Genomic DNA, 24,572 nt, shown 5'->3' on the forward strand with positions numbered 1-24,572 from the left:
TCCCCATGGCTTTAAGCAGTACAATGTCATTACTGCTCTGGACATGGACGCCATGATGAGTATGATCTACACATGGCTGGAGAACCTGGTGAAGTTTGAGGAGTCTCATGGCGTTAATAACACCCTACATACCAAGATCGTCCTGAAGTCTGACCACAAGGAGGAGGAGGAGGCTCACATTCTTATTGTGGAGGGCTTCCTGCTTTACTCCAACAGACCTTTGATCAACATGCTCAACCAGTGCCACTTTTTTCCCATCCCACATGAAGAATACAAAAAGAGGAGGTGCTATAGGAACTACACGGTTGCCCCTGCCAACTATGGGAGCCCCAGTAAACCATTAATCCATCCAACTTACCACAAAATAGATGTTTTTTTTCTAATCATGGTTGTCCAACATCTTCAATCTACATCTTCATCAATACTATCCATGTATATGCTGGATGTTATGTAAAATATAATGGCAATATCAACATTTTTTTTACCTTCAGTTCGACCTTGGTTACTCTATAGTTGCCCCCAGTTAGTGGGAAAGCATTTAACTCAGTGTTTAATTCTCTTTTTTTGACCTGTTGTTTAAACACGTAGTAATCATCCATTCATCCCTCCATGTTTTTTCTGCCTGCCTACGGTCATGTCGTGGTGGCAGCAGGTTAAGCCACATAATCAAGTTCCTGCTGGGGTATCCCAAGGTGTTCCCAGGCCAGAGGAGATACATAATCCTCTCAGCGAGTTCTGGGTCTATGTCTCTTCCCAGCTCAACGTGCCCTGAGGACCTCTAAAGTAAAACCCTCCTTAGGTATTTTTATCAGATGCCCCAAATCACCTTAGTTGGCTCCCTTGGACACAGAGCTGCAGGGACTCTACCCCCAGCTCCCATCAGATGTCCAAGCTCCTCATTTCATTTACCAGGCGGAGCCCAGTCACCCTATGAACGAATCCCATTTTGGTCACTTGTATCTGCAACCTCATTCTTTCGGTCACTACCCAGAGCTCATGACCACAGCTGAAGGTTGGAACAAAGACGAACTGGCAAACGCAGCACTTTGCCTTCTGGCGAGGGCGCTTATGCAAAACAGTGAAATCATTTTTGAAACGCTCAAACAGAACAAGGACAGTGTGCCAAAGATACTCAAGGAATGACAGATCAGTTTTGTAACGTCTTCATGAGCCAATGTCTTCTTGTAAATATAAAATAAAACAAAGTCAATGACACACATTCTCTGCCAGGTTTTGTTTGGAGGCAGCGTTGTACTGTCACTGGGAGGCAACAAAACCACCACCCAGATTTTAATGCTACTTTATTACTGAAGAATCTAAAACAGTTAATTGCGTGTCCCGGCTTCACATGCAACCTCCTGCTGTGGTTCTTTTGTGCCACGGGACCATAAATGCAAAGTCAGATGAAGACACCAGCAATCTACAAATCCAGGTGTCCTTGCCAATAACAGACATCTCTTTCATCTCCTGTTCCGGCAACTTTGTCTTGGCATCGTAAAAGATCCACTCGGGGGGAGGGGAGGGGAGGGAGTGTGTTTCACAGTCCACAGCCTACACGTTGCAAGTGCTTATCAAATACCAACAGCTTCTTTCTGCTCAGAAAATACAGGCGCATTATGCTGGAGGGAGAGACCCAGAAACATCAACAACAGCCGGAGAACTGTGGTTGTTATGTAAGCTGAATCAAATTGATCCTATGGGGATCGACTTGTTGGGCTTGAGCTGCAGTGACATGGATGAAAATTCAGGCATAATAATCTGTAGGCATTTGCAGAGGGCAAATCATTGCTGTAGTCCTTGTTATTTCAAACAAGTGCGCGTTCTGGTTGGATCAGATCCTCGTTATCTGACCTCCACTGAATAATAATGTCCTATTGAGTTCAATTACCCCATCTATCTATCTATCTATCTATCTATCTATCTATCTATCTATCTATCTATCTATCTGTTACGTAGCCTTTGTGAATCAAACAGCAGCTACAAATCTCGCTGCTAATGAGAAAACTTGACTGGGGAATGAAACAGAGAAATTGTGTCTGTGAAGCGGCAGACAGCAGAACAGGGAGGGAAGAAAAAAAAAAAAGAAAAGAAAAACCTGACAATATGTTTGAAGCTGTGGGAGACGGAGGTGAGCCGGGTGGAGGAGGGGTGGGACCTCCGAGGCTTTGGAGCCAATTTGAGGACCTTGTGATGCAAAACCAGTCCTCGGCAACAGACAGTTCCCATGGCAACTGTGAGCTGCCAAAGTTCCTTGTTGACAAATGACGGCTCCCTTCTCCTCAGCACTCGCCCGGCGATGCGTGTGTGTGTCTGTGTGTGTTATTTGGCAAGTCCCCATCTTTGCCTTAGGCATGGAGGGGAGGGGGGGGGGTAGAAGGGGTGAAGGGACGGAGACAAACCGAGAGAGGGAATTGTGTTATGCATGCAGACATATGTACATTTGGTATTCACAGACACACACACATACACACACACACACTGAAGCTGCTACAGTGTCTTCTGAAGGCTTTGCTTTACATCATGTTTTTAGTTTTATAACTATGATGATTGTAAAGCACTTAGTTATTCTGATAATACAGCAGGTAATTGTAGTTATGTGTCATTGTGCAGAACAGTGGTTCCAAATCTGGGGGTATTTAAGACAATTGAAATCAGAATTTAAACATCTGTATAGTAAGTCAGCTGTAACACTGCAATCGAGAGAAACTAGTTAACAAGCCAAGATGGGAAGTGATGAGTGGTTTACATAGAAAACAATGAAATCATTAAAACGCTCAGTTAAAGGTCAATAAACATGAATGTAACAGTGACACTGAAAGACTGAAATTACCTGGAAGTAATGAATAATTGGTCGAAGGCTAAAAGTGCTGAATAAATGGCTGAAACATCCAGCCTGTTCTGGTCGTACACATGCAGGCTTCACTAAACGGACCTGAATGCTCAGTCTATATGAAAAAGTGTTTACTGGTGAAAAGGTCAAAGCAAGTAAGACATTACACATGACGATGATGATTTTTTAAAGACCATCTCTGGTGAGTTTCTGTCTCATTTTTATATGGTGGAGCTAAATAAGCCGTCGACACCATGTCTGAGCTTTTCCACCTTCAAACCACAGTGTACTAGCGACAGTCTCAAAAACAAAAATTCAGACTTCTCTGGTTTCAGACATTACAGATATAAGGAACCGATCCTGCCAACGTGCTGTATGGAGCTTTCTGTATCATTATTCCTCCTCAGAACGGATCATCTGTGACTTAATTACTTCAACCTGCTATTGTGTAGCTTAGTTTTACATAATCTTTCTTTTATGCTCTATGATGAAGCATTACGACAGCAAAGTTGGTGAAAACCAAAGAGCACTTCACAGCGAAATGTAAAGGTGAGAACAAGGTTCAACCGGATGTAAGTGGCAGCAGGTTAGAGAGCCTCTAAAGTAGAGGAGTAACTGTGAAGTGTAATGTACTCATAGCATTTTTTTTTTTACAGTAATGTATTACGTTTTCAAACGACAACATTTGAAATCAGACAGGTGCACATCAGTGAAGAGGTATGTGAGTTTAACTGACAGCTGTTACGGGCACATGAGACTAAAAGGTTCGGAATCACTGTGTACACCTTCAATGATTTTGAATGTGCATTTAAATGAATCAGTTTTTGTCTCAGCATATTTATTACGTTTGGTGGTCGCTTACGTAAGCCGTCCAGACATTGTTTGATGGAGAAATCAGATTTCCGTACGGCGCTTTTGTGACAGTATTTGTGACAGTCAGTCCAATAAGAGTAAGCGCCGCAAAATGAGAGACAGTAATACTGAGGGATCTGAAGTGGAAGCGGAGAAAGATGGGGGCAGGCTGAGCGGCAGGATCCACACACCCCTGCGGCAGAAGTGTCGTGAAAAGATGATCTTCCATCCTCACCTCGCAACAGAGCTGTCAAGATGTTCAGACCCGTGATTTAACCTCCCCACTTCACACTGTTACATCCTACTGACACACACACACACACACACACACACACACTCTGCGCTATGCACTACAATGGCTTAGCCGCTTTCAAGCAATCCGAAGCAATGTCATAGAAAACCTGCACAGTATTAGAAATAATCCAGTAATTAGGGCACACACGCGGAGTACCATTACTGCATCAAAGGAATGTTTAACTTAAAGCTCGTGAATGCCAGTGGATGACAGCACTGTGCACAAGCTGCATTATTCCAGCAGATAGGGCATTTTTAGCAACAACAAGCAATCACGTGTGTGGAAAATGTACATTTTGAAATAGTCCCTGGCTTATCTCTGGGCTGTAGTGGATGCAGGTGGACGGGTCTGTTTTATGTTACATGCAGTCGATATTGCAGGGACAATAGATATGCCAGGGAGAGCAGGGAGGAGTGTGGAGGTGACTGCGCCGAGCGTAATGTCAAAAAGATTAACATGAATTGAACGGCAAAGTGACACCTGAGAGACATTCGGTGAGCGCAGCACGCTGCGGCACTGCACTCCACTGAACAGCCGACAGGATGGCAAGCGATTCAATAAGCAGGAACTCGCGCACGTCCCGCCGTGTTGTGGTTAAACACTGCAAAGATCAACATGGTTATGAAGGAATAAAGGAGGAAGCAATGTTTTTTCAACATCTCTTTTTACTGATCTTTACACTTGTCACAGAACATCACATGAAATTATCAGAGCAGACTCGCTCTTTTGTTTTTAATAACAGACAATGCAGTTACATGTTCTCGTCTCAGAAACAGATATTGCTTTGTCAAATTCTTTCATTCTTTAAAAAATACCACCAATGACGACTTTATCGTTTAGGGTTTAGAGAAATCAAACGAAACAGGCTTTAACTTGTCTAGTCGTAGTCGCCGATGCCACTGGGGATGTTGTTTTGTACACCGGAAAATGGGCAGGACAAAGAATGAGTTCACCTTAACAAACCAGCCAAGCCCATCCATCCAAACAACGTGGGCCTTAAGCTACGTCACAAGAAAGAAAATACAACAATAGCACATAGTCCTTCCATTTTTTTTTTTTTAACAACTTTGGTTTGGGTTTGTCATCATGTGATCTTCAGAAGTCCCAAACGAGACACAGCAACAAACAAGAATCCACTGATCATGCCGTCAAAAAGGCTCATAACGATAAGAGCTGGTTTGGTACTGGATCTGTCTTTGAACGGTTTTGAGTATCGCATTTGAATCTGACATAGATAGTCACCAGTTTATACATAAACACGCTGGTAATGTTTCGCAAACATTATTTTTATATGATGCTTGGACACTTAAAATGTAAGAAAGCTCAGGGCAGGTACACAGGTGTGACTCTACAGAGGCAGGGTGATGGGTAAAGGAATAGTTAAACATGTTTTTTTCAAGAGTTTAGATACGATGTCAATGTCATGAAGCAGTGAGCTTAATTTAGCATAAAAACAGGATCTAATTATTGCAATTGTGGATGTTTTGGGGCATCTTTCATATTTTTATTACTAATATTTTAGTCAATGGACATGTGATGTAGGTTATAAGAGGGGCTGTCACATGTACCGCTAGATTATAATAGTTACGTCCTCATCGCTCCCGGCTTGTGTCGACACATAACCTCATGAAAAGTCACACAAGACTTTATCATGGTGGCCTGTTGTAAATCCCCACAATGCTCTCTGCTTACCAACACAGACCTGCCCATCTCCTCTGGTCGCTAAAAAGTAAGAAGCTTCCCCTGGTGGCACAACCAGGTACTACAGCTAATCTACATCAAATGTGTATTAATTAGGAAAATGTCGTCAGGTATCACCAGACACTAAATATAAAATGATTTTGATTGGATTTGGGGCAAAAATAATGCCTCTTTCAATTTTTAAATTCAGAGTACGAGATCCGGTTCCATGTTTTTAGATTCATGTCATTTTTGGTAAAACCTTCATCAATGACAGAACAACCAAACCACAACGAGCCTTTTCCAGTTAAATCTAACAAACAAAAATGAGGTTTTAGATACATTTCGCTTTTCGAGGCTTCAACATCTGTCCTTAAAAGTTGGCTGTAAGTTTGTGCTTTGTCAAGACAGAAAGTGCTAGAAAACATGCATTCTGAAGTAAAAACAAACAACACTTTTTTTGGATGTGGAAATTTTGCCGTCAGTTTTGAACCGTTTTGAAGAATCCCTGCATTTAACTACATGCCTGTGTCCTGTTTTAGTCAAACGCAATCACTTGGAATGCAAGATAGCTATTTAGTAACAAGAACAATTACATTAACACACAATATACATGTATCTAAAAAACACTAAGGCACTTTAAATTGTGATTTAACAATGTTCATGATTGTGTTTTAAAGTAATTTGAAGTATACACATTGTGCCGCTGCTGCAGCACAGTCGCTTGCCATTGCCTGAGACAGCGTCAAAATCAACAGGAACACATAATCATGTGTAACCCCTGCTTATTAATAAAAAGAACAGCTTAAAATCAAGTTTTAAAATGCTACATCGTATCTTGCAAACACACACACACAGAAGCACACACTCCACAACCCATTATTTCATAGGCTTGTTTAGGGTCCTGAAATGAGACCGTTGCACCAATACACAGCCCCAACTGAGACCTTTAGTTTTGTGCTGTGGGGCTTGAAAATGGTCTTGGAGACAGTGCAATAGCAAGCTTCACTTCACCTTTGGGATCTAAGATCCCGCCATATGTGACCTAAGTCTTTATAATTGTTTGAGAAATGTGTCCAGTGCCAACAAGGGCCAAGAAGTGTTTTTTCTTCATCTACCAATAGAGTTGTGTCTGTGCGCCACCCTGGAGTATAATAGACCATTAAAATAAAGTTGACTTGGCATTACTATAGTATAGGTAGCTTACATCTTCATCTGCTATGAGGAGAAATAATCTTCAACTGATGGCAGTTGTTGTCATTATTACATTTCATTCTAACAGACTTAGAATTTTAGTAATTTCACAGAAAGCACAGTTATTGTCTATGAGCCCTGCGGTGCCAAAAGCTAAACTTGTGGAGCTCTCTCTCTGTGGTGGTTGAGTCCCACTGACAAGGTCTCACAACATGCTCCTCTTCCTCCTCCTCCTCTTCCTCTTCTTCTTCCTCCTGCTCTCCCTCCTCCTCTTCTACCCGATCTGCCATGCAGCTGTCCTCTGTCCTTGCATGTGCGTGACCCAGCAAGGTCCGAGTCCTACTTTTCTGGCTTGGTTTGTCCTTAACATCAGCAGAAGGTCCTGCTTGTCTTCTTTCATCATCTTCTTCCTCCTCCTCCTCTTCCTCTCTCTCTTCTTCTTCCTCTTCCTCTTCATGTTCCTCCTCTTCAATATCTTCATCCTCATCATCGTGATCATCTACAGCCACTGTCAGCCCTAACTTACTCTGGCTAGCTAGCTGGAAAAAGGAGGAGGAGTGTGGTGTAGATGGGCAGGTGGAGAGTGCTGCATCATACATGGAGAACGGGAGGTGGAGGTAGTGTCCTGCAGCAGCCGCCGCTGCGTAAATGCAGCAGCATGTCTGGGCACAGTCAGGGCGTACGTCCCCCTGTCCCCCGCGGACCATTCGGAAACGCTTACGGAACGGCGGTCCAGCTTGAGGTGCTAAGCAGATCCTGGTGGGTACAGCTCTGTGGAGGGCCTGGTGGGCGGGGTTGGTGCTGGGTGGCAGGACGCAGGGGCCAGTGGCGAACGCTGGGTTGGGTGGGAAGCACCAGTCGGTGCTCTGGAGCAGGATCTCGGCTCGCAAACGACGAAGGAGGTTGTTAACGAGGACGGAGCGGCGGAGGAACGCTTCCGGGTCGTCGATGAATCGCATCTTCTCCAGAGAGAGGCGCAGCACATGGGCACGCTCCTCCAGAACCGGTGCAACCTGAAGGACAGCAGCCCATTAGATCTACCTGTATATAACCTGACTCAGTTATTTCAAAAACACCGAGCTAGAACACGGTCACTCTAATAACACTTGCATTACATAACTGGGATTGTTTCTGTTTTGAGTCAGTAACTGAACAGTATTTGCACCATCTTTCAAATGATGTTTGGTGCTCAGCAAAGCTAATCAAACCCTAATTTGCAGGTCCTCACTTCACAATAACTACATGTGCAAACAGAGACAAGTGAATATAATTAACTATGCTTGAGTATAATCAAAGTCTTTATATGCAAATTTCGCCAATCAGCAGGAATATTGGTAACACCGCTCGGCAGTGATTTCAGGCTAACAAGACCAGGCTGCTATCGAAATAAATGGGGAGGGAGCCAACTGCAGGTTCAATGCTTGCTTGAACGTAATAAGTACATATATAGAATGACCTGATAAAATAAAATAACACTAAAAACATTTGGCGATTTTGGCTCAGAATAAAGTTTAAAAGCATTTCCCCCAACAGGTTGTACTTCCACTTTGCATGTGCAAAATTTCATGACGCTATTCTTTCGTCAATGCAACAACACCATTGGCTGGATGCTTCCTGGTTTGGCTGTTACAAAGGAACACAATGTTTTTTTGCGGGGGTCGGGGCAGGACGTGTGTCATCCAGCAGCCATCTTTGGCGTCAGAGATTCTACGATAGATTTATACTCAGGATTCTTTAAGTGCCGATGTCTCTGGTATGACCTTCACTATTTAACGGACTTCCCATAAACTCTGCTCGGTTAGTAAACAACCTGTCACATGAGAACGTGGAATACGGTGTGTGCTGTGAATACGGGAACGCGTCAATACTCACAGTCTGGCAGTACGTCCTGAAACTGAAGGGAGGCTCATCGTCATCGTCAACAAACTTCCTCTTGAAGTATGCGATCCTTGACACTGAAACGTGATCAGGTACTCGTCTACAGGGGGCTTCTGCTTAAAGAGAGAGAAAGAACAGTACCGTAAATCCACTGTTGGACGATGTACTGGTACCATTAATCCTGTGTGCTGTATGTGCTGTACAGGTTGGATTGAGTACATGTTTAAATAAAACTGACTTTAGGGACTGGAAGAGATGGAACAGCATTAAAGCACCGTCTCCTATATCAAGGCCATAACACATGTAAAGTAAAATACTGACAACAAACCAAAACTCTGTTCCATTACCACCTGGCAGAAAGCCTGCTCCTTGAGCATCCATGCAACTCCTATATTAAAATGTCTGGGAAGTGTTGTACAAAAGACATTAATGTAATACTGAGATCAGCCTAAAAAGGTGCTATGTAATGATAAAAGCAGACAATAAGTTTCTGTCTAATCAGCTAAACGTTGTGCCTCATTTGAACATTGATCTGTGTACGTATGCGAGTCAACCGTACTAACTGTATTCATTCCTATTGTAACCTCATTGATCTGTTGTTTCCATTCCAGAATTTGCCGTCAGTACGTTAAACAATGTGAACTTTATGGAGACGTGTACAGGAATTTGGTAAAACAGCTAAAAGGATAACAGTTTACTGCTAGTTGCTCGACTATGTTTTCAGTCAGATAGTTTAAATTTATCATTAAAAAGACACTAATTCAGCTGGTACATAGTGTGTAGCCGTTCGTACGTCTTCTCACAACTGGCTCCACACCTGGCAGGCCAACCTGCCGATTTATTTCTCACCGAGTATAATTGGTCCTATTTTTGTCGCAGTAATGCTCCGTGCACTTATTCAAGAAAAGTGGATGACACAAAACTGAAATAATTAGCCTCTCTCTCATGGCTGTGTTGAAGTTGATATCCAATTATTATACAGAATTATGAACACCAAACAAAGCCGTGTGGAAACGAGGTGTTAGGCGTGACGCAAACCTGAGATTTCCAAGTAATTCTAGTTTTCTTTTTAAATGTACTTACATTTAAATGGCCGTTTAATTTCTGTAAATGTAATTGAAGTAAGGAGCACATATTGCCAGCCTTCCACCATGTTAATTAGCTGATTGCTCCACACCAACAGCATCTGCTGCACACTCCCATAAATGGTGCTAAATGCTTAACTCCACTCAGATCTGATATTTTTGGCACATGTGGAGCATGTTGGCTTGGACAGATGGGTCTAATCGTCAGCTCAGATGTCCGTCAAATAACTTGTTTTTACTCAACGACATATAAGAAGTCTAAATAAACGACTGAATGAACATGTGCGGTTGTACCTTGTGTAAATTGTTCTTCTGAGCTGCATGGCGGGGCAGGGTTGGACAGGCAGGTCTTAGTGCAGCGCTCTGATTCCCATATGGGCTGGTATGTGGAGAGCGGAGGGTCTCCCTCTGGGTCCAGGAAAGGATTCATGGACAAAACAAGGGTCATCTCTCTCTCTGATTCAGCTCTGGAAAAAAACAGAGTGTAAGTCAGTACAAGCAAGTCAGCTGAGTTTGATATCGCACAGATATCATTACATCATTATAAATGAGGAACCAGAGCGCTAAGCTGAGGATACTTTGGTTTATTCCAGGCATCAATCAATGCTCCATCAACTATTAGTGGTTAATTCAGCACCAGTTTGGAAATATTTATGCACATTACCAATGAACAGGTTATTTCCATAAATCTCACAAGTATTCCCGCATATGCTTCCCTAATGATGCAGTAAATGTTAACAAGCTGTTTATCTGATACTGGCAAATAAACTGATTTTGCGTCGAGGAGTAACCAGCTTCTGTTCAAGCTGCATGGCAAATCTGAGCAACAATAATGGTGAGCACTGAAACCGGGCAGATGGTTGGCAGCTCTGCTATATGCACGGTTGTGTAAAGCGAGGGACACAGATGGAGAAATGACACCCACTCACACCATGAAAACCCTATTGATTAGTTGTTGGAGAGTTTAGCGAGATGCTTGACACCAATTTGTTCGGCGAAACGGATCCCACACATGGAATCACGCTGGGAAGCTTGTGTCAACAGCATGATAATGTAGGAAGCGAAGGAGATGATGTGCACAGTTGCCAGCGGGTCCAGCACACAGGGCAAACAACTTGACAGAAGGATTCCAATGGGCACAGTGTCTATTTGATTTTAATTAATGTGGAGTTTTGTCGATTTCCAAATGAAACAAAGAAGCTATTTAAAGCCGCAGCACCTTATGTTTCAAATGAAAGTGATGGAGATAAGAAGAAACATGAGTGAGACACATTACTTGGCAGCGAGCAGCGTTAACCTGCCAACTGAGCTTTTTCAGTCTGAAAACAGAGGCCTACTGTGAAGACACTGAGGGGCCTCTGAGCCAAAGTCTGTCCGCGATTCTGTGAATCTGTCGAGAGAAACCGCATCGTTCTTTTGATCACGCTGAATGGCTGTCATTGGGTCCGCTGTTGATTTCTCCCCTCCGTGCGAAGCCAGCTGTGAGACGCATCAGCGGCCTGACCTCCTCGTTGCCACCTTCCCCTCCTCGGAGCTCCTCCTGCCCCTCCTCCACCTGCTCGCATGAACACATATCATCGCCCACAAACCATCTTGACAGACCAAACCGAGGCGACACCATCTCAGCCTCACCCCTGTTGGGTAGCTGATTAAAATGTCCGCTTCAATAAGCTCTCGGTTTTGCTTGGCTGAACAGTTTTATTTCTCGCCGCTGCGTTTCTAGTGTTTGCCTTTAACTGACTCATCAGACACACCTAAAGCCAGCGAAACATCACCTCAGGCGGCGCTCCTCTCACCAATCCGATCTACCCAGCCCCAGGGAGTAATGGATTACACACAACAACATTACATTTTGTATTTCTTAGGGAGCACGACATGCTTTCAGATCGGGGACAACTTCAACAGTTAGGTGCGTCTCCTGCGTCGCTGCAGTTGTGGCACCAATCTGGCGGCGTTGTACGTTTTATCCTCCATCTTATCTTCTCCCCTGAACAAGACCCCCTCGGAGCTGCTGCTTATGATGGTAAAAGGAGTCGCATGTTGCAGGGATTATAGGAGCTGCTCCATCCGGGGAAATACCCAATAACGTATCCAGGGGACGGATCTCGGGAGAGTAAATGTTCAGGAATTTCAATTGATGAAATAAAAAATGGGTTGAAATTCTTGTCTTTGCCAAATACAGAAAAATAACGACATGTAGAAATGGTGTAAAAAAAAAGCTTTCATGTGTTAAATCATCTCTGCATGTCACCCAACACTACTGGTATCTTTAGGGAACACAGATCTGGAGTTCATTCACAAATCTGCACTGATGGGTTGAGCCCGATCAACATAGGATCTGGGTTCAGGTGGAGACTTTGGTGGACCAACCTTACATCTGAAATATGAACTGCAATCACTCAGTCAGATTAGTGTCAAAGGAGAAGTGACACCAACTACATTTCGTCTGTTTAACTACACGTATGGGATGGATTTAAAAGGCACTGGTGGGCCCTCATCTGTTTCTTCTGTAGAGTTGCTCAGAGTCGAGCAGAACACCTGCCATGAATAGTTCCACTAGTCGGAGTGAAACGTCTGCTCTCATAGTGAGGAGCAAGATGTGCTCGAGTGCTATGAATGGAGGGAGGATTCAGACACCGATCAATGATCCAACAGGCACTTTGTTTGAAGCATACTGACGCCTTAAATGCACTTGACGGGCAGGAGGATGCTCCTAAGTCATCAGCTGATAGGTCTTTCTGTAGTTTGTAGCAGGTCAAGCACAGTCAGCAAAATCAACCTACAGAAAGAAAAGAGTTTGGGTGGACGATACATTTATGTCAGTGGATAAGCCTAAAATGATAAAGTAGGCACCTTCTCATTTGTTTGTCACACTTATCAGTTCACAATCATTGTAATAGAATACTTTATTTATGTAGCTTGCTCGTGAATGAACATAAATAAATTCGCTGTTGCTGGTTGGAAGCTGGTGATCACATTCTGCACTGCTGCAACGCCGACTGTTAGTGGTTGGCGGGAACCTGTGCAGAAGACGAGGGAGATCGAGGAACAAAGAAGCAGCTGGTGACTCCATGCGTATCGTATCATGTGTACGTGTAGGAGACACATTACTGTCTACACTCGCCTCGGGCCAACACTGTGAGCTAACGGTGACAACCAGACTGGCACACGGGGGGATACTCTTTTTGAAATTTTCCGGGTAAAGAAAAGACACAAATTACAATTTATTCCAACGTTTCGGCAGCACGTTCTGTCACGTTGACGTATGTGGAAATATTAGAGGGAGAATCCAGCTGAAAGTCTTCTCTCTGACTGTAACTCAGCTGTTCTGCGTACACTTTATGATATCATAATAATAATACATGATGTTGTCAGTGTCAAATTGGACTTCTGAAAGCTACGATCCAGCGCTGAGGGCTCCCACCACCTGAGGACCACCGACTAGGGCCAATTATGTCACTGTTATTGAGCCCCAGCTCCATGGTTAATTAGCAGCTTTAGCCTTTCTCATCTCTCCACCCCAAGCTGCTTTCTTACCCTAAGCTATTTTCCTCTCCATCACCTCCCCTCACCGCCGCTGTTGCTACGTTTGCTCGGGCACAAAGAAACAAGCATGCCATCACTCCTTCTGCCCTCCGTAGGGACCTCCAACTCGACATCCACCCCCCTCCTCCCTCCTGTTACCGTCTCTTTCATCCCCTAGACTCTACCCCTCTCTCTCTCTCTCTCTCTCTGACATCCTTTCAACAGCGGTCACAGTTGACAGCTCTCTGAACCAGGGGGGTGAAGAAGAAAAAAAAAAAACAAAACAATGAGAATACAGACGGAGCAGCTTCCCTCCATGTACAGCAATACTTCTTGTTCTTCAAAGAAAAGGAGGATGAAGGGGGGGAGGAGGGGAGACGGCGTGAACGAGGGAGGAAGAAATGGAGGATTGAGAAATAAAAACAAGGGTTTTGGGGTGGAGAGGAGGGGGGGAGATCCTTCTCTTTCTCCCTTCGCTGTCTGCATCTCATAGGGATGTGAGACTGACTGAAAGCGAGAGCAGACTGTGCGTGTGTGTGATTGTGTCTAACAAAGTGTGTATTTGAGGGGGGAGAGGAAAAAAAAAAACTGTAAGTACAAGTGTACGCTAGCATGTGTGCGTGCTTCACCTCTGTTCAGTCTCGGCTCCTCTGGCTTCATCCCTCTTATCTCCTCTCTCTCGCAGCTTCCCTAACTCTGTCTGACTCTCTATCTCGCCTTCTTTTTCATTACACCCTTTGATGATGAGAAGTTAATTGCGGTGCCAGGGCACGAGACAAACCGTGGGAGGGAAACAGAGAGCGATACAGAATGGGAAGAGAGAATAGGAGGGGGGGGAAAGATGGAGGAAGGAGGGGAGGGCTGAGGGATAGATGGAATGAGTCAGGCAACGAAAGATAAGTGCCTTAGGAGCCTTGTCATGAGTGGAGACAGATCGCCCGCAGGGATGATTTCTGCTGCTGTGATTGACTCACTCCCTCCAGCGCTGAGATAGACAGGCGAACACACACTCAGACATGCACAGCTTGTTGTGTCCTGAAATATTTTGGTAGGAAAGTCAACCAAGGCCACGACAAGCCAGCCGAGGTGCTCCGACACACGGAGCGAGCTGCTGTAGGTGTTCATTTATCTTCCTCGCGCGGCGTAATAACTGGTGTCTCTGGCGGCTGAAGATTTTAATGGTCGGTTTAGATCAAATTCTGGTGCTGTTTAAGTGGTAACCTTTGCATACAGTCCTGGTGCGACCGTTTTAGCCACTGTGGATGTTTAGACTGTTATCCATCACACAACGCCATCAGGGAGGCGCCTGATTGGTCCCAAACATGACGATGCAGCCAGAATGGTGGAAAACCAGCTTCAGCCACAACAATTACCAGGAGTTCAACAGATGGTGAGGCCCCACAGATCTCATGAAATCAGTGTGGGATTACATGAAGACAGCTGAGACAGCCTGAATCCACAGAGGGACCGAGGCAAGTTCTCCCAAATTAGGGGAACAACATACCCGTCAAGTAGCTCACAACAGTGCACAAGTGTTTTTTTTAGCATCCTCACTTTACTTGTAGCAAATCGTACATAAACTAAGTCAATTTTACAAACATCTCCTAATTCTTTCAAAACCTAATCTGGTGGAAAGTCTTCTGAAAAGCAGCCAATCTCTGATTTTTCCCTGTGAAAGCTGACTTCCTTCCTCTAATACGTTCTTTACCGTGGTGGTTTCCAACATTTTTGGCGTTTATGTGCCCTATGGAGTTTTTTTTAACCAATAATAGAGCTGCACATTATTCCACAAAGACACAATGCACCCACAAAGGCCGGTGTGGACAAGAACACCATCAAATAAACATGGATGTGAACAGTGAAGCGTCTAAATAACATCTTTAAAATGGCTTAGCTAACCCGTCACTGCAAACGGAAATACGCTCAACACACTTCTTAAACTCAACGGATGCACATATTGGGTTTTGGTTGGGAAAGTGGACACTAAACTTTTATTTATGAGAAAATTGGACACTGTTGTACCTGTAAAGCGAAGCCTTGTCAACTCAGCAAAGCTTTTGCAGTGCCTAGAGATGTAAAGGTGTAAAAGCTGATCAGCAGTTATGCAATAAAAACAAGTTTCAAGTTCTTTAGAGTCTCATTTAAGAAGATTGGTTGTTGCATATTTGCTTGAAGATTAACAAAAAGGTTGGAAAGCTGTAAAATAGTTGCTGATTAATTAGTCATCGCCGCTCAAAGAAGGTCAGATAAAACAGATAATGTGTCGTAGAAACCTGCTTTGTAACTAATCTTCCTGTATGTGAATGACAAAGTTCAAAGCTTCACAACAGAGCTGGGTCCTCTTTAGACCTCCCTGTTCAACACTGTTCATTTTCCTGCACACATCCCTTCGCTCCGTGGACTACCTCCACCAGCAGCTCTTGTTTTCACATTTTATTTGCGCGCAGTATCTACAGCAGGGCTTTATGATGAAAGAGGTGCTGCTTGCGGTTTGCGGGCATTTATGATACTCAGCAAGGTAAACTATGACCTTCTGCTAACAGCGTTTTCACATATTTTCTCGGCTCGTTATCTGCGTTTTGTTAGTTGCGGCTGTTTAAAGTTCCACTTACTTGCCCTCGCAGCACACTTAATAAAACACATTCAAAGAAAAAGAAATGATATTTAAGCCCAAGTTGGGGGAAAAAAAAAATCGGAGGGACCGTGAAACATGCCTCTAATAAACTTGGTGCTCTCTCAAAGTATTTTTCTCTGCGACCTCAAAAATGCTAATCGATCCAGCATGTGTTTGACAGAGTGTGTGCTGCATCGCTCTGTGTGTGTGAAGGGTTTACTCCCTGTTCTTTTGGCCAGGTTTTTACTAAGTATTTCCGAGCCTTATGGGAAAAGATAGCAGCGAAAAGATGTCTGTGGTTTCCACATCAAAATAGACCTCGGATGGCCTTAAGAGTGTCTTCACAGCGCACACAAGCATGCGATGTGTCATGACCTAACGACTGCGCAGAATCGAGCAGATAAACTGCGGAACAGGGAATTCTGCTAAGGTTTTTTTTTTTTTTTTCCTGCCATATTCCATTACCTCAAATGACAAACACACCCTTGTGCAGCGAGAACACAACTTGTGACAAGGTGCACTTTAGAGTTTCACATGCAGCTGCTGTCATATATGTTATATGGCTCTGTGTTTGTGGATAAGGACGCCGGTATTGTTGCAGAAACTTATCAGGCTGTAATCGCAATTACGTGTTTCTGCGCAATCATTTCCCTTTCATGTTGCAGTAAAATCGGCTCGTAACAATGTAAGAATGCACTGGATAAATGTCAAACGAACTGGACTGCAGTTTGTCGAGCCGCTCTACTCTCTTCCATTTTGTCCACTTTCCCAAAACTGTAACAGTTCAGTAATGCTACCAGGATTAACTGTGACTATTGGTGATTATTTGTCATATCCTGCTAAACACCAAACCAGATTTTCCATCTAATGGTCCAAACACAAACCAGTTCTGAATTTTCTCATGTTTTCAGAACATGAAGTGACCGGTTTAACGGTGCTGGTTGGCAGCACAGCCGAGTGAAATGTATTAAACATGCACCGTATAAAGCCTTGGGAAGGGCGCTGACAGTAACCTTGTGCATATGTACAAAGCAAGACAAATCCTCTTCGTAACTCACTCTTGACAGTGTCAGCTCTTGTCAGTGTCAGCCCCGTTCATGTCAGTACTCACTCCTGTACAGACACATGCAGGTGTGTGTGTGTGTGTGTGTGTGTAGTGACAGTTTGTGTGGTGGACCAAATCTAAGCGACACATCTCCACAGTGGGAAGATAAGTGGGTGTAGCCCTGAAAGAGCTGCCTGTGGTTGCGTTGACGGGAGTTTCAACAGCAAGCTTCCTCAGAGCTCTGTGATCTCACGGCAGGCACTTTGAACCTCGCAGGAAGAGGGGAAAACTTGAGTGCCGCCACTGCCTTCGCTGCTCCCCTGCATTTCTTTCTAGTCTGATGCCAACTGCCTCAGCTCGTGCACACAAGACAATGCATGCTGATGTGATTTGACGGGGACGGGGCGACGGAAATGTGTCACATGTGGAGTACCTGTTGTGTCTCTGCAGTGTTACCTGGTCACCTGCATCACTTTGCCGTTTAGTCTTTTAAATCCTCTCTTCGAGTTCAACTAGAAAAGTGCGCCACAGCGAACAACGCAACGAGAACCTATCAGATATGGTGCAAATCTGGTCCCGGAAACCCTGTTGGCCACACGAAATGAATCAAATTGGGATCTAAAATGAAACAATTATGGATAGAGAAGTGCAAAAAACAGTGTGCAGACATGATTAAAGAGTAGAAACACACACAGAGAGTCGCATCAAAGAGTAGAACTGCTCGCAGTGATCTTGCAGTTTATTAAGTGCATTCCGAGCCATCTGCTTTTATCTAAGAAAATGTCAAAATGGCGCGTCAAAACAGTTTGCACTTGGCTGAGGTGGGAGAGGTGGCGTGTCAATAAAGAGGAAATGTGGCAAAGTGCAGTGGAAACACATAGAGCGACGCTGGAGGGACGGAAAATGTAAAGCATCAGAAACGGTTTTTAAGTAACGAGGAGTCTGTAATGTTGTCTAATGTGTGATCAAACTTTTCTGTGACATAACTGAAGGGAGAGCCATGACGCTTCCTGCACAACATGCTGCCGTACTAACATGTTGTGTGGCATGACTGAGCGATTCCTCTACCTGCTTTTGGTGTGTTTTATCTTTAATCCTTTCATTGTTATGTTTTGTTTGTGTATTGATTTTTTTATGGCTGTATTCCTTCTTTTGTATTTTCTGTTGTGTGCTGCCTCTTGACCAGGTCGTTACTGTAAATGAGGATTTGTTCTCAGTTAACCCACCTGGTTAAATAAAGGAGAAAATAAACATATGTGCAAGACAGAAAAAAAAAATCATCATTCATCACCTGTCAGGGGTTGTTTTATTAACTACCATTTATTTTGTGTAATAGTTCACAATCTTTTATTATCTTACTACTCGTCTCTTATTGTGTCTTCTTTAATTTTGTTGTTTTGCTTGTGCATTAGGCTCTAAATCTATTTTTAACCAATTATGTTTTCATGTAGAACCATATCTGATTTGATTAAAAAGTGCTAATAAACATAAAGTTTGATTGGGTTCCTTAAATTTATACACAGAACAAACAAAAGTGCCGCATTTCTATCAGGTCTGCTGCGTTATTTCCCAGCACTTCAGGTTTGGTGTCTTCATTGGCACTCAAGTGGACCAACTGGTCATCTTGTTGCAGTCAACTCTTAATATTCGTGGATGAAATCATTCATTTGCATTTTGGTCGATTCTCTGATTTGTGCTAAATCGGGCTGGAAACTTGTAACTGTGAGGCTGGTCTTGTAACATTTGTGTGAGGGTTTGCAAGGGTCAGTGTGCAGTTCATGTGTCTGCGCAGACTGAGGGGCAATTGTGTGCTTGTTTGGTCGCAGTGTGCATGCATGGAATACATAGATAGTGTGTGAGTCCATGTAGTCAGATGTAACGTGCCTAAATAAGCATGACGGCTGCTGTGTGTTATGTTCGCTGTAGCAGAAGAAAATAAAACGAATCCTTGTTGGTGTGATGTTGCTACGGTGTCCTCGTGTATTGTTCACTTCACAAACAGGGCCCATAGTGATGGTGGTGTCTTTACTGATGTCTAGAATATTTTGGGGGTTTACTAGGGCGACTTTACTGCAACGACAGCCCACATCATCTTTGTAAAATTCTGCATTTGCTAAACTACAGGGGACAACCACACAATCTGAGCAGTTCACATGTTCATTAGGCAACTAAACAGCTGAGGAGGTTGACTGAGAGTAATGCTAGGCTCGCCAGTTTAAGGACGTAAAGACACGTAGGCATTCTAACTGTGTAGGTAGATAGCAGCAGGTGTACAGGATGTGTTCGCAGTACGCTGTTTATATACGGCAACGAGGGAAATTTGTTCAGGAACAGATACTGAAATCAAACATTTTACATAAATCTTTAGGAGTCTGGATTTTGGAACCAGCTCTAACTGATTTCTGATACCCACATCCAGTGCCCAGTATTAACATATTCAGAAAATCCAGTTTACAGAAGTTCCAGTTCCAGAACACTTTCTGATCCCGACACAATCCACCTACAAAAAACCAGCAGGTTGATACCAGCAGGCAGAAAGTGGGCTAATGACTAATAAACTGTACCGTAGGAGAGAAAGTCATCCGATGCTGATCAACATACTGCAGCTGAGAACTCGAAGCCAACCTTACAGCCCACTTCTTCTCAATATGGAGAAGCTACATCCCATCGATGCGCCTGTTGGAGTGGGGGCGGAAAGTGTGCTGGCATCAGAGGGCGAAGCGCACAGCGAGAGAGAGAGAGAGCAGATAGAGAATAGATAATAGGTTTCATGACATCAAGTTCTCCTTCAGAGCAGCAACAACAAGGCACTGTACGCGATAAATCAAAACCGAGACTCTCAAATAGAAAGCAATTAGCCCCCTGCTAGTAAAGTGGACCAGTCGCACAGACACACTAAGACCAGCACCGCCGAATAAATCAGAGGGAGAGAATCTGGAGACGCTTTGTGGAGGCATGTTTAAGAAGTAAACTTGCACTGATGTGTTCTTTAACATCAATAATACCGTGACGATGAGTTGTGAGCAACAATCACGGTGATTGTTTTGATGATCGATTACTCCACTGATTATTTTTTCAAATACGTTTTTAGTTGTTTGGTTTATAAAACGCCAGAAAAATGTTGATCAGGGTTTCCTAAAGCCTAAAATGTTTCATCCACAACCTAAAGGTGTTCAGTTTACTGCCACAGAAGAAGAAAGAAAACAGAAAAATCACATTTAAGAAGCAGAGAATTTGGACTTTTTCTCAAAAAAGAAACTAATCAGAATATTTATCAATTAATTTAATAGTAGAAAGCTTCTTAATTAATCACTGCAGCGCTCGTAACGATTTCAAATGAGGCTGGATGCCACTGAATTCAGTGAATATCTCTAGGCCCGATTAAAATTAAAATAAAGACCACCAGCACGTTTACATCATCTTAATGTTTCTGCAGACTTTCCAGGCAGCTGAGTTTAGTGCAATTACTTCTACACTGGATGATGTCTCTCCACAAGCTACTGCAGAGCGAGAAATCTACAAAACACTGGCATCCGTCTGCAGAAACATCAACGTTCTTGTCTGGTGGCAGGTTTGTTTCAAGGACAAAAACAACAGCCAGCCAAGCAGCTGCCTCCTCCTCTGCTGCTGCTGCTCCACTGTTATGCAGTGTTATGTTAGTATTTCCTTTTCTTCTTCTTCTTCTCTCTCTCTGTTTTTTTTTTCTTTTTCCTTTTCTGGGTTGCATCTTTGATTGTGTTTGTGCCAGCTTGCAGCCTGTCAGGAGCTATCAGAGGGCCGTCTTGGCCGCGGTGGCGTGACTAAGCTGGGTTCAGGGCCCTCGGGGGGGTTTCGCCCGGCGCTCTTCTTCTTGCTGAGTGGTGACACATGTGTTGTGACAGGGCAGCTGCATTATTGGACTATCCGGGGATGGCTTGTTGTGGCTGTGAGGGTTAACAGGCCGGAGCTCGGTGGGTACGTCACTGCTCCCAGAGGTGGATGCAGCACATTTAAGACAAACAAGGGCATCGGTGTGTGTTTTTAAAAAAAACCCCACAATGCTGCATTACAATCCTTTTTTTTCCCCTGCTACTGGCAAAGAAGGCTTTTTAAATGTTTGAATATTAGTATGAAACTGAAGGTCATTCTCAAATCTGATGAACTAAAATCCTTCACAATTGCACACATGTTAGCACTTAGGATAAGTGATAAACTACTTTTACTTTCTGGAATGCGAGGCATTTTGAACCAGTGTTTGTACATGTGGCATTAATTCTGTCTTGTCTAAATAAATGAATGTTCCAGTGCAGGTCTAAATTCATCACAGACACATACAGTAAAGCACTGAAAGAAATCTTTGAGAAAACAGGGGCTTTTTTTTTTGCAAAATAACGACGGGATTTTGTAGGATCTCAGGTCGTAAATGCAACTCTTTTTTTTTTGCGCGAAGGTGAAGTCATGAGGTCTTGGCTATAAATAAAAGTCATGTCACACCTTCCTCTATTTTTACACTCGTGCAGAAACAAACGCGTGTTATCCTTTCCTCTTAAGTTGTTCACCCGAGTTGTGTGTCATTCTGGAAGCACAAAGGCGTATTCATGATGGGGAAGCAGTGCCTGAGGGGGAAAAAAAAAAAAAAAGAAGTCTGGGGCTACACCCTGCGGTCCTGACACACATATACACACAGAAAAACACACACGAAAGCAGCTCAACTTGTCTTGGCTGAGACCTTTTACACACAACAGAGCGGAGAAAGCGACGGACAAAGGGGATGATGTGAACACAGGCAGCTATCATCACCACTGACATGCCTTTACCATTAAATCTGCAGACTTTCACTGTAGGACATATTATCCACTACAGGTGCCTGTTTTTTTTTTTTTTTTTGGGCAGATTACAAACCATTACAGGTCTGTGTGTTGGCCACACACTTCCAAGTGCTGTTAATTTTTATGCTTGGCACCACGTCCGCTGAAAGGCAGGCTTTAAAAATGTACTGGATCTCCTTCAGCGTACACTACACGTCTTGCTAAGAGCCGTGTTTTGAAATGCTGCTCCAGATGTGAGTCTCCAGCGCCCTGCTGAGAGAGATGAATGGCTGGGGGGGCTGCAGGCTACCTACAGGTTCACATCCTTAATGAGCAGAAGAGTCTGCTGAGAGCAAGATATGATTGATAGCGCCGCGACAGAGCTGGAAGAGGGGAGAGCGCAGCGAGGGCTTTTGATAAAGAAGATGGGGTGGAGGGCTTTTGGCAGGCGGCAAAGAGAAGGAATCTGGCATCGGACTTGCCCGAGATAGATGCCAGGAAGCTGTCCACCATGCTGCAAAGCCAGAACGCTTCCTCTTGTTACAGCCGCTCCTCTCTGGTCTGTGAGTTCAGACTGAGCTGGATGTTCCTCCCTGTTGCGTGCCTCACCATATTCCACATAACACACTTTTCCCCTCCGAGGGCAACAAATAGCAAAGGTGGAATTCCTGGCAAGTGACTCCGGATGTTGTTGGCAGCGAGCGGAGGTGAAGCGCATCCAACCCTATTACCAGCCCACTGCGCTCAGAGCCTTTATTCCATCAAAACAAGCAGATAGAGAAGGGAGATGGTGTTTATTTCTTCGCCCTCACTCCATTAAACATGCTGGGATATTTTTTTTTTTTCATCCTTTCAGGGGCTAACAGGGTGTTAATAGTCCACCCTCAGTGGAGTGGATGCTTGTGACACTAAGCCTAAGAAAGCACAGAAATGACATCAAGGAGACAACAGAAGCTCAGAATTCAGCTAAATCGCCTAAAAGCCTTTTTTCCCTTTCAGGAGGCAGCAGTCATACAGGCAACCGCCACTTCAGGATTTGCAGCCAAGAGCAGTCGCCGCAAAATAATGAAGTGAGGCTGGATGGATGCCAGGAGGGTGGCTGGTTATGTCAGCCTGCATAATGTGTCCGACCAGGGTCTCTGTCATGTCATACTAGTGAGCTATTGACTGGCCTAATTCTCATTAATCCTGTGCTAGCAGATCTAATCAGTCCACTACAGGTCTATCCAGCACTTCATCCACTCAATGAACCACTTTGACTGAAACAATCATTTCTTTCATAAAAAATAAAACTGTGTCACATTGATGCTTGTCTTTATGGGAGGAATAAGAGTGCTACAATTGGAAATAAGAGTTGCTTTAAGTGCAACCTTGACAAACAAAAGCCAGGAGTGAACGGTGTGTTAACCAGGTGTCACGGTCACACTTCTATTTTTATTGTTTTTTTTAACAAACTATCTGAAAGCAAATGTGCACAAAACAAAACAGCACCAACATGTCTGAGCGTGTGGCTAAGCGGACGTTAGCTCACCTGACTGGGTTTGTTTGGACCTCGTCCTCGGCTCCACACTTGCTTTGTGGTATCGACCGGAATCCAAGGCGCGCGGGTGACAAAACGAAAACTCCTCGAGAATAAATACTACGTGTCCTCCGGCGGCTCTGCGCTCTGCTCTAATTTCACTCCGCCGCCAGACAAACGAGCCACTCGGGCGGGTTAAAGTCTACTTATATAATTACCAGTTAATTAGCTTCTTGTCTACATACTAATCATTAAGCGCGCGCCTTTTCTCTCACTACACCCCGCGCGAAGCATCCCCCCACGCGCTCGGTTTGGCGGGCAGATGTTGCCAGCTGTTGTGGTTCTCGGTTCTCCAGCAGATAAAAAAAAAAAAAAGAAAGAAAAGCTCGGTTCTCCAGGCTGCTGCTTACTCCGTTCGCGGCGCTGATCCTCGCTGAGGCTCCGGAGCAGCTCGCGCTCCGCGGTGACACTTGATGTGAATGTGCGGCGGAGAAAACAACAGCAGCGTCGCAGCTCCATCCCCTCCAGTCAACTACTGCCGAGCCCTTCACGGCCGCCTCGGACTTCTCAGCACTCTCCTGGGCATCGAGTTGTAAGAGCAGCTGTTTGTCTGTGGCAGCTACTGAACTGGTTGGTTTACATCATAGACTCATTTTAGTAAATATCTGGTAGAAAACTTCTTTTTTTTTTAAATGACAAGTTTGTAAAACTGTTTTTCATTTATGAGGAAGCAGAAAATGTTGGGGGATGGTTTTTGCTGTGGAATATTTTAAGCTGCCTATTAAAAACACTACTGCTAGAACTCTGACAGACGCCAGAAAGAGAAGCACATCACTCCAACAGTTGGATCCCTAAACTGGCTCTGAGTTAAATACAGAATTTAAATTAATTTCATTCAGTGGTGTGGGCCCAAAATATATCAGATGAACCCTTGAAAGTCTCTCAGATGTTCAGGAACTGGTCAGTTACTGGAGTTCAGAGGTCAGACAGTGAAATGTGCTGCTGCTGGAACCTCTTGGAACTTAGATTTGCACCAAGTGTAGCCATGAAAAGTAAACTAAAGGCAGCTCTGCTTCAAAATGATCAGTTTTATTTAAAAGACCTGGTACTTTATAAGCCTGTACTTTTATTCTGCACTTTTTAAAACTGTATTTTCATATGTTTTTTCTACTTTATTATATACATGGTGTAATTTAAGGTCACAGGTTTTGATGTGGATTTTTCCATTTATTTATTTAGTCAACATGCAAATTGGTACTTTTTTTTCT

At 43.9% G+C, this 24,572-nt stretch overlaps 1 protein-coding gene across 2 annotated transcripts; it reads right to left on the minus strand.

Moving 5' to 3' along the window:
• Positions 1-4,624: 4,624 nt before the first annotated feature.
• sertad4 (SERTA domain containing 4) lies at positions 4,625-23,825 on the minus strand. 2 transcript variants are annotated; one of them, XM_008304475.1, is made up of 4 exons: positions 23,317-23,825; positions 10,109-10,281; positions 8,724-8,842; positions 4,625-7,864 (listed from the first exon to the last, which is right to left on the minus strand). In XM_008304475.1, the coding sequence occupies exons 2-4, from the start codon at positions 10,260-10,262 to the stop codon at positions 6,974-6,976; spliced, it is 1,164 nt and encodes a 387-aa protein (XP_008302697.1). In that variant the 5' UTR covers positions 10,263-10,281; positions 23,317-23,825; the 3' UTR covers positions 4,625-6,973. The 2 variants fall into 2 exon arrangements, with proteins under 2 accessions (XP_008302697.1, XP_008302696.1); XM_008304474.1 differs by having other exon boundaries at positions 8,724-8,845.
• Between the last annotated feature and the right edge of the window lie 747 nt (positions 23,826-24,572).

Source organism: Stegastes partitus, unplaced genomic scaffold (assembly GCF_000690725.1).
Source record: "Stegastes partitus isolate 25-593 unplaced genomic scaffold, Stegastes_partitus-1.0.2 Scaffold2236, whole genome shotgun sequence".
In the NCBI taxonomy this organism is placed as follows: domain Eukaryota; kingdom Metazoa; phylum Chordata; class Actinopteri; family Pomacentridae; genus Stegastes; species Stegastes partitus.

Bases quoted from the DNA above. Each gene is read 5' to 3' on its own strand.
- sertad4 (XM_008304474.1), bottom strand. From the start codon at position 10,262: ATGACCCTTGTTTTGTCCATGAATCCTTTCCTGGACCCAGAGGGAGAC. The intron at 8,846-10,108 runs GTACAACCGCAC...TCTCTCTTTAAG, and splicing joins AGAAGAACAATTTACACAAG to CAGAAGCCCCCTGTAGACGA. The intron at 7,865-8,723 runs GTGAGTATTGAC...GCTGTCCTTCAG, and splicing joins TCAGGACGTACTGCCAGACT to GTTGCACCGGTTCTGGAGGA.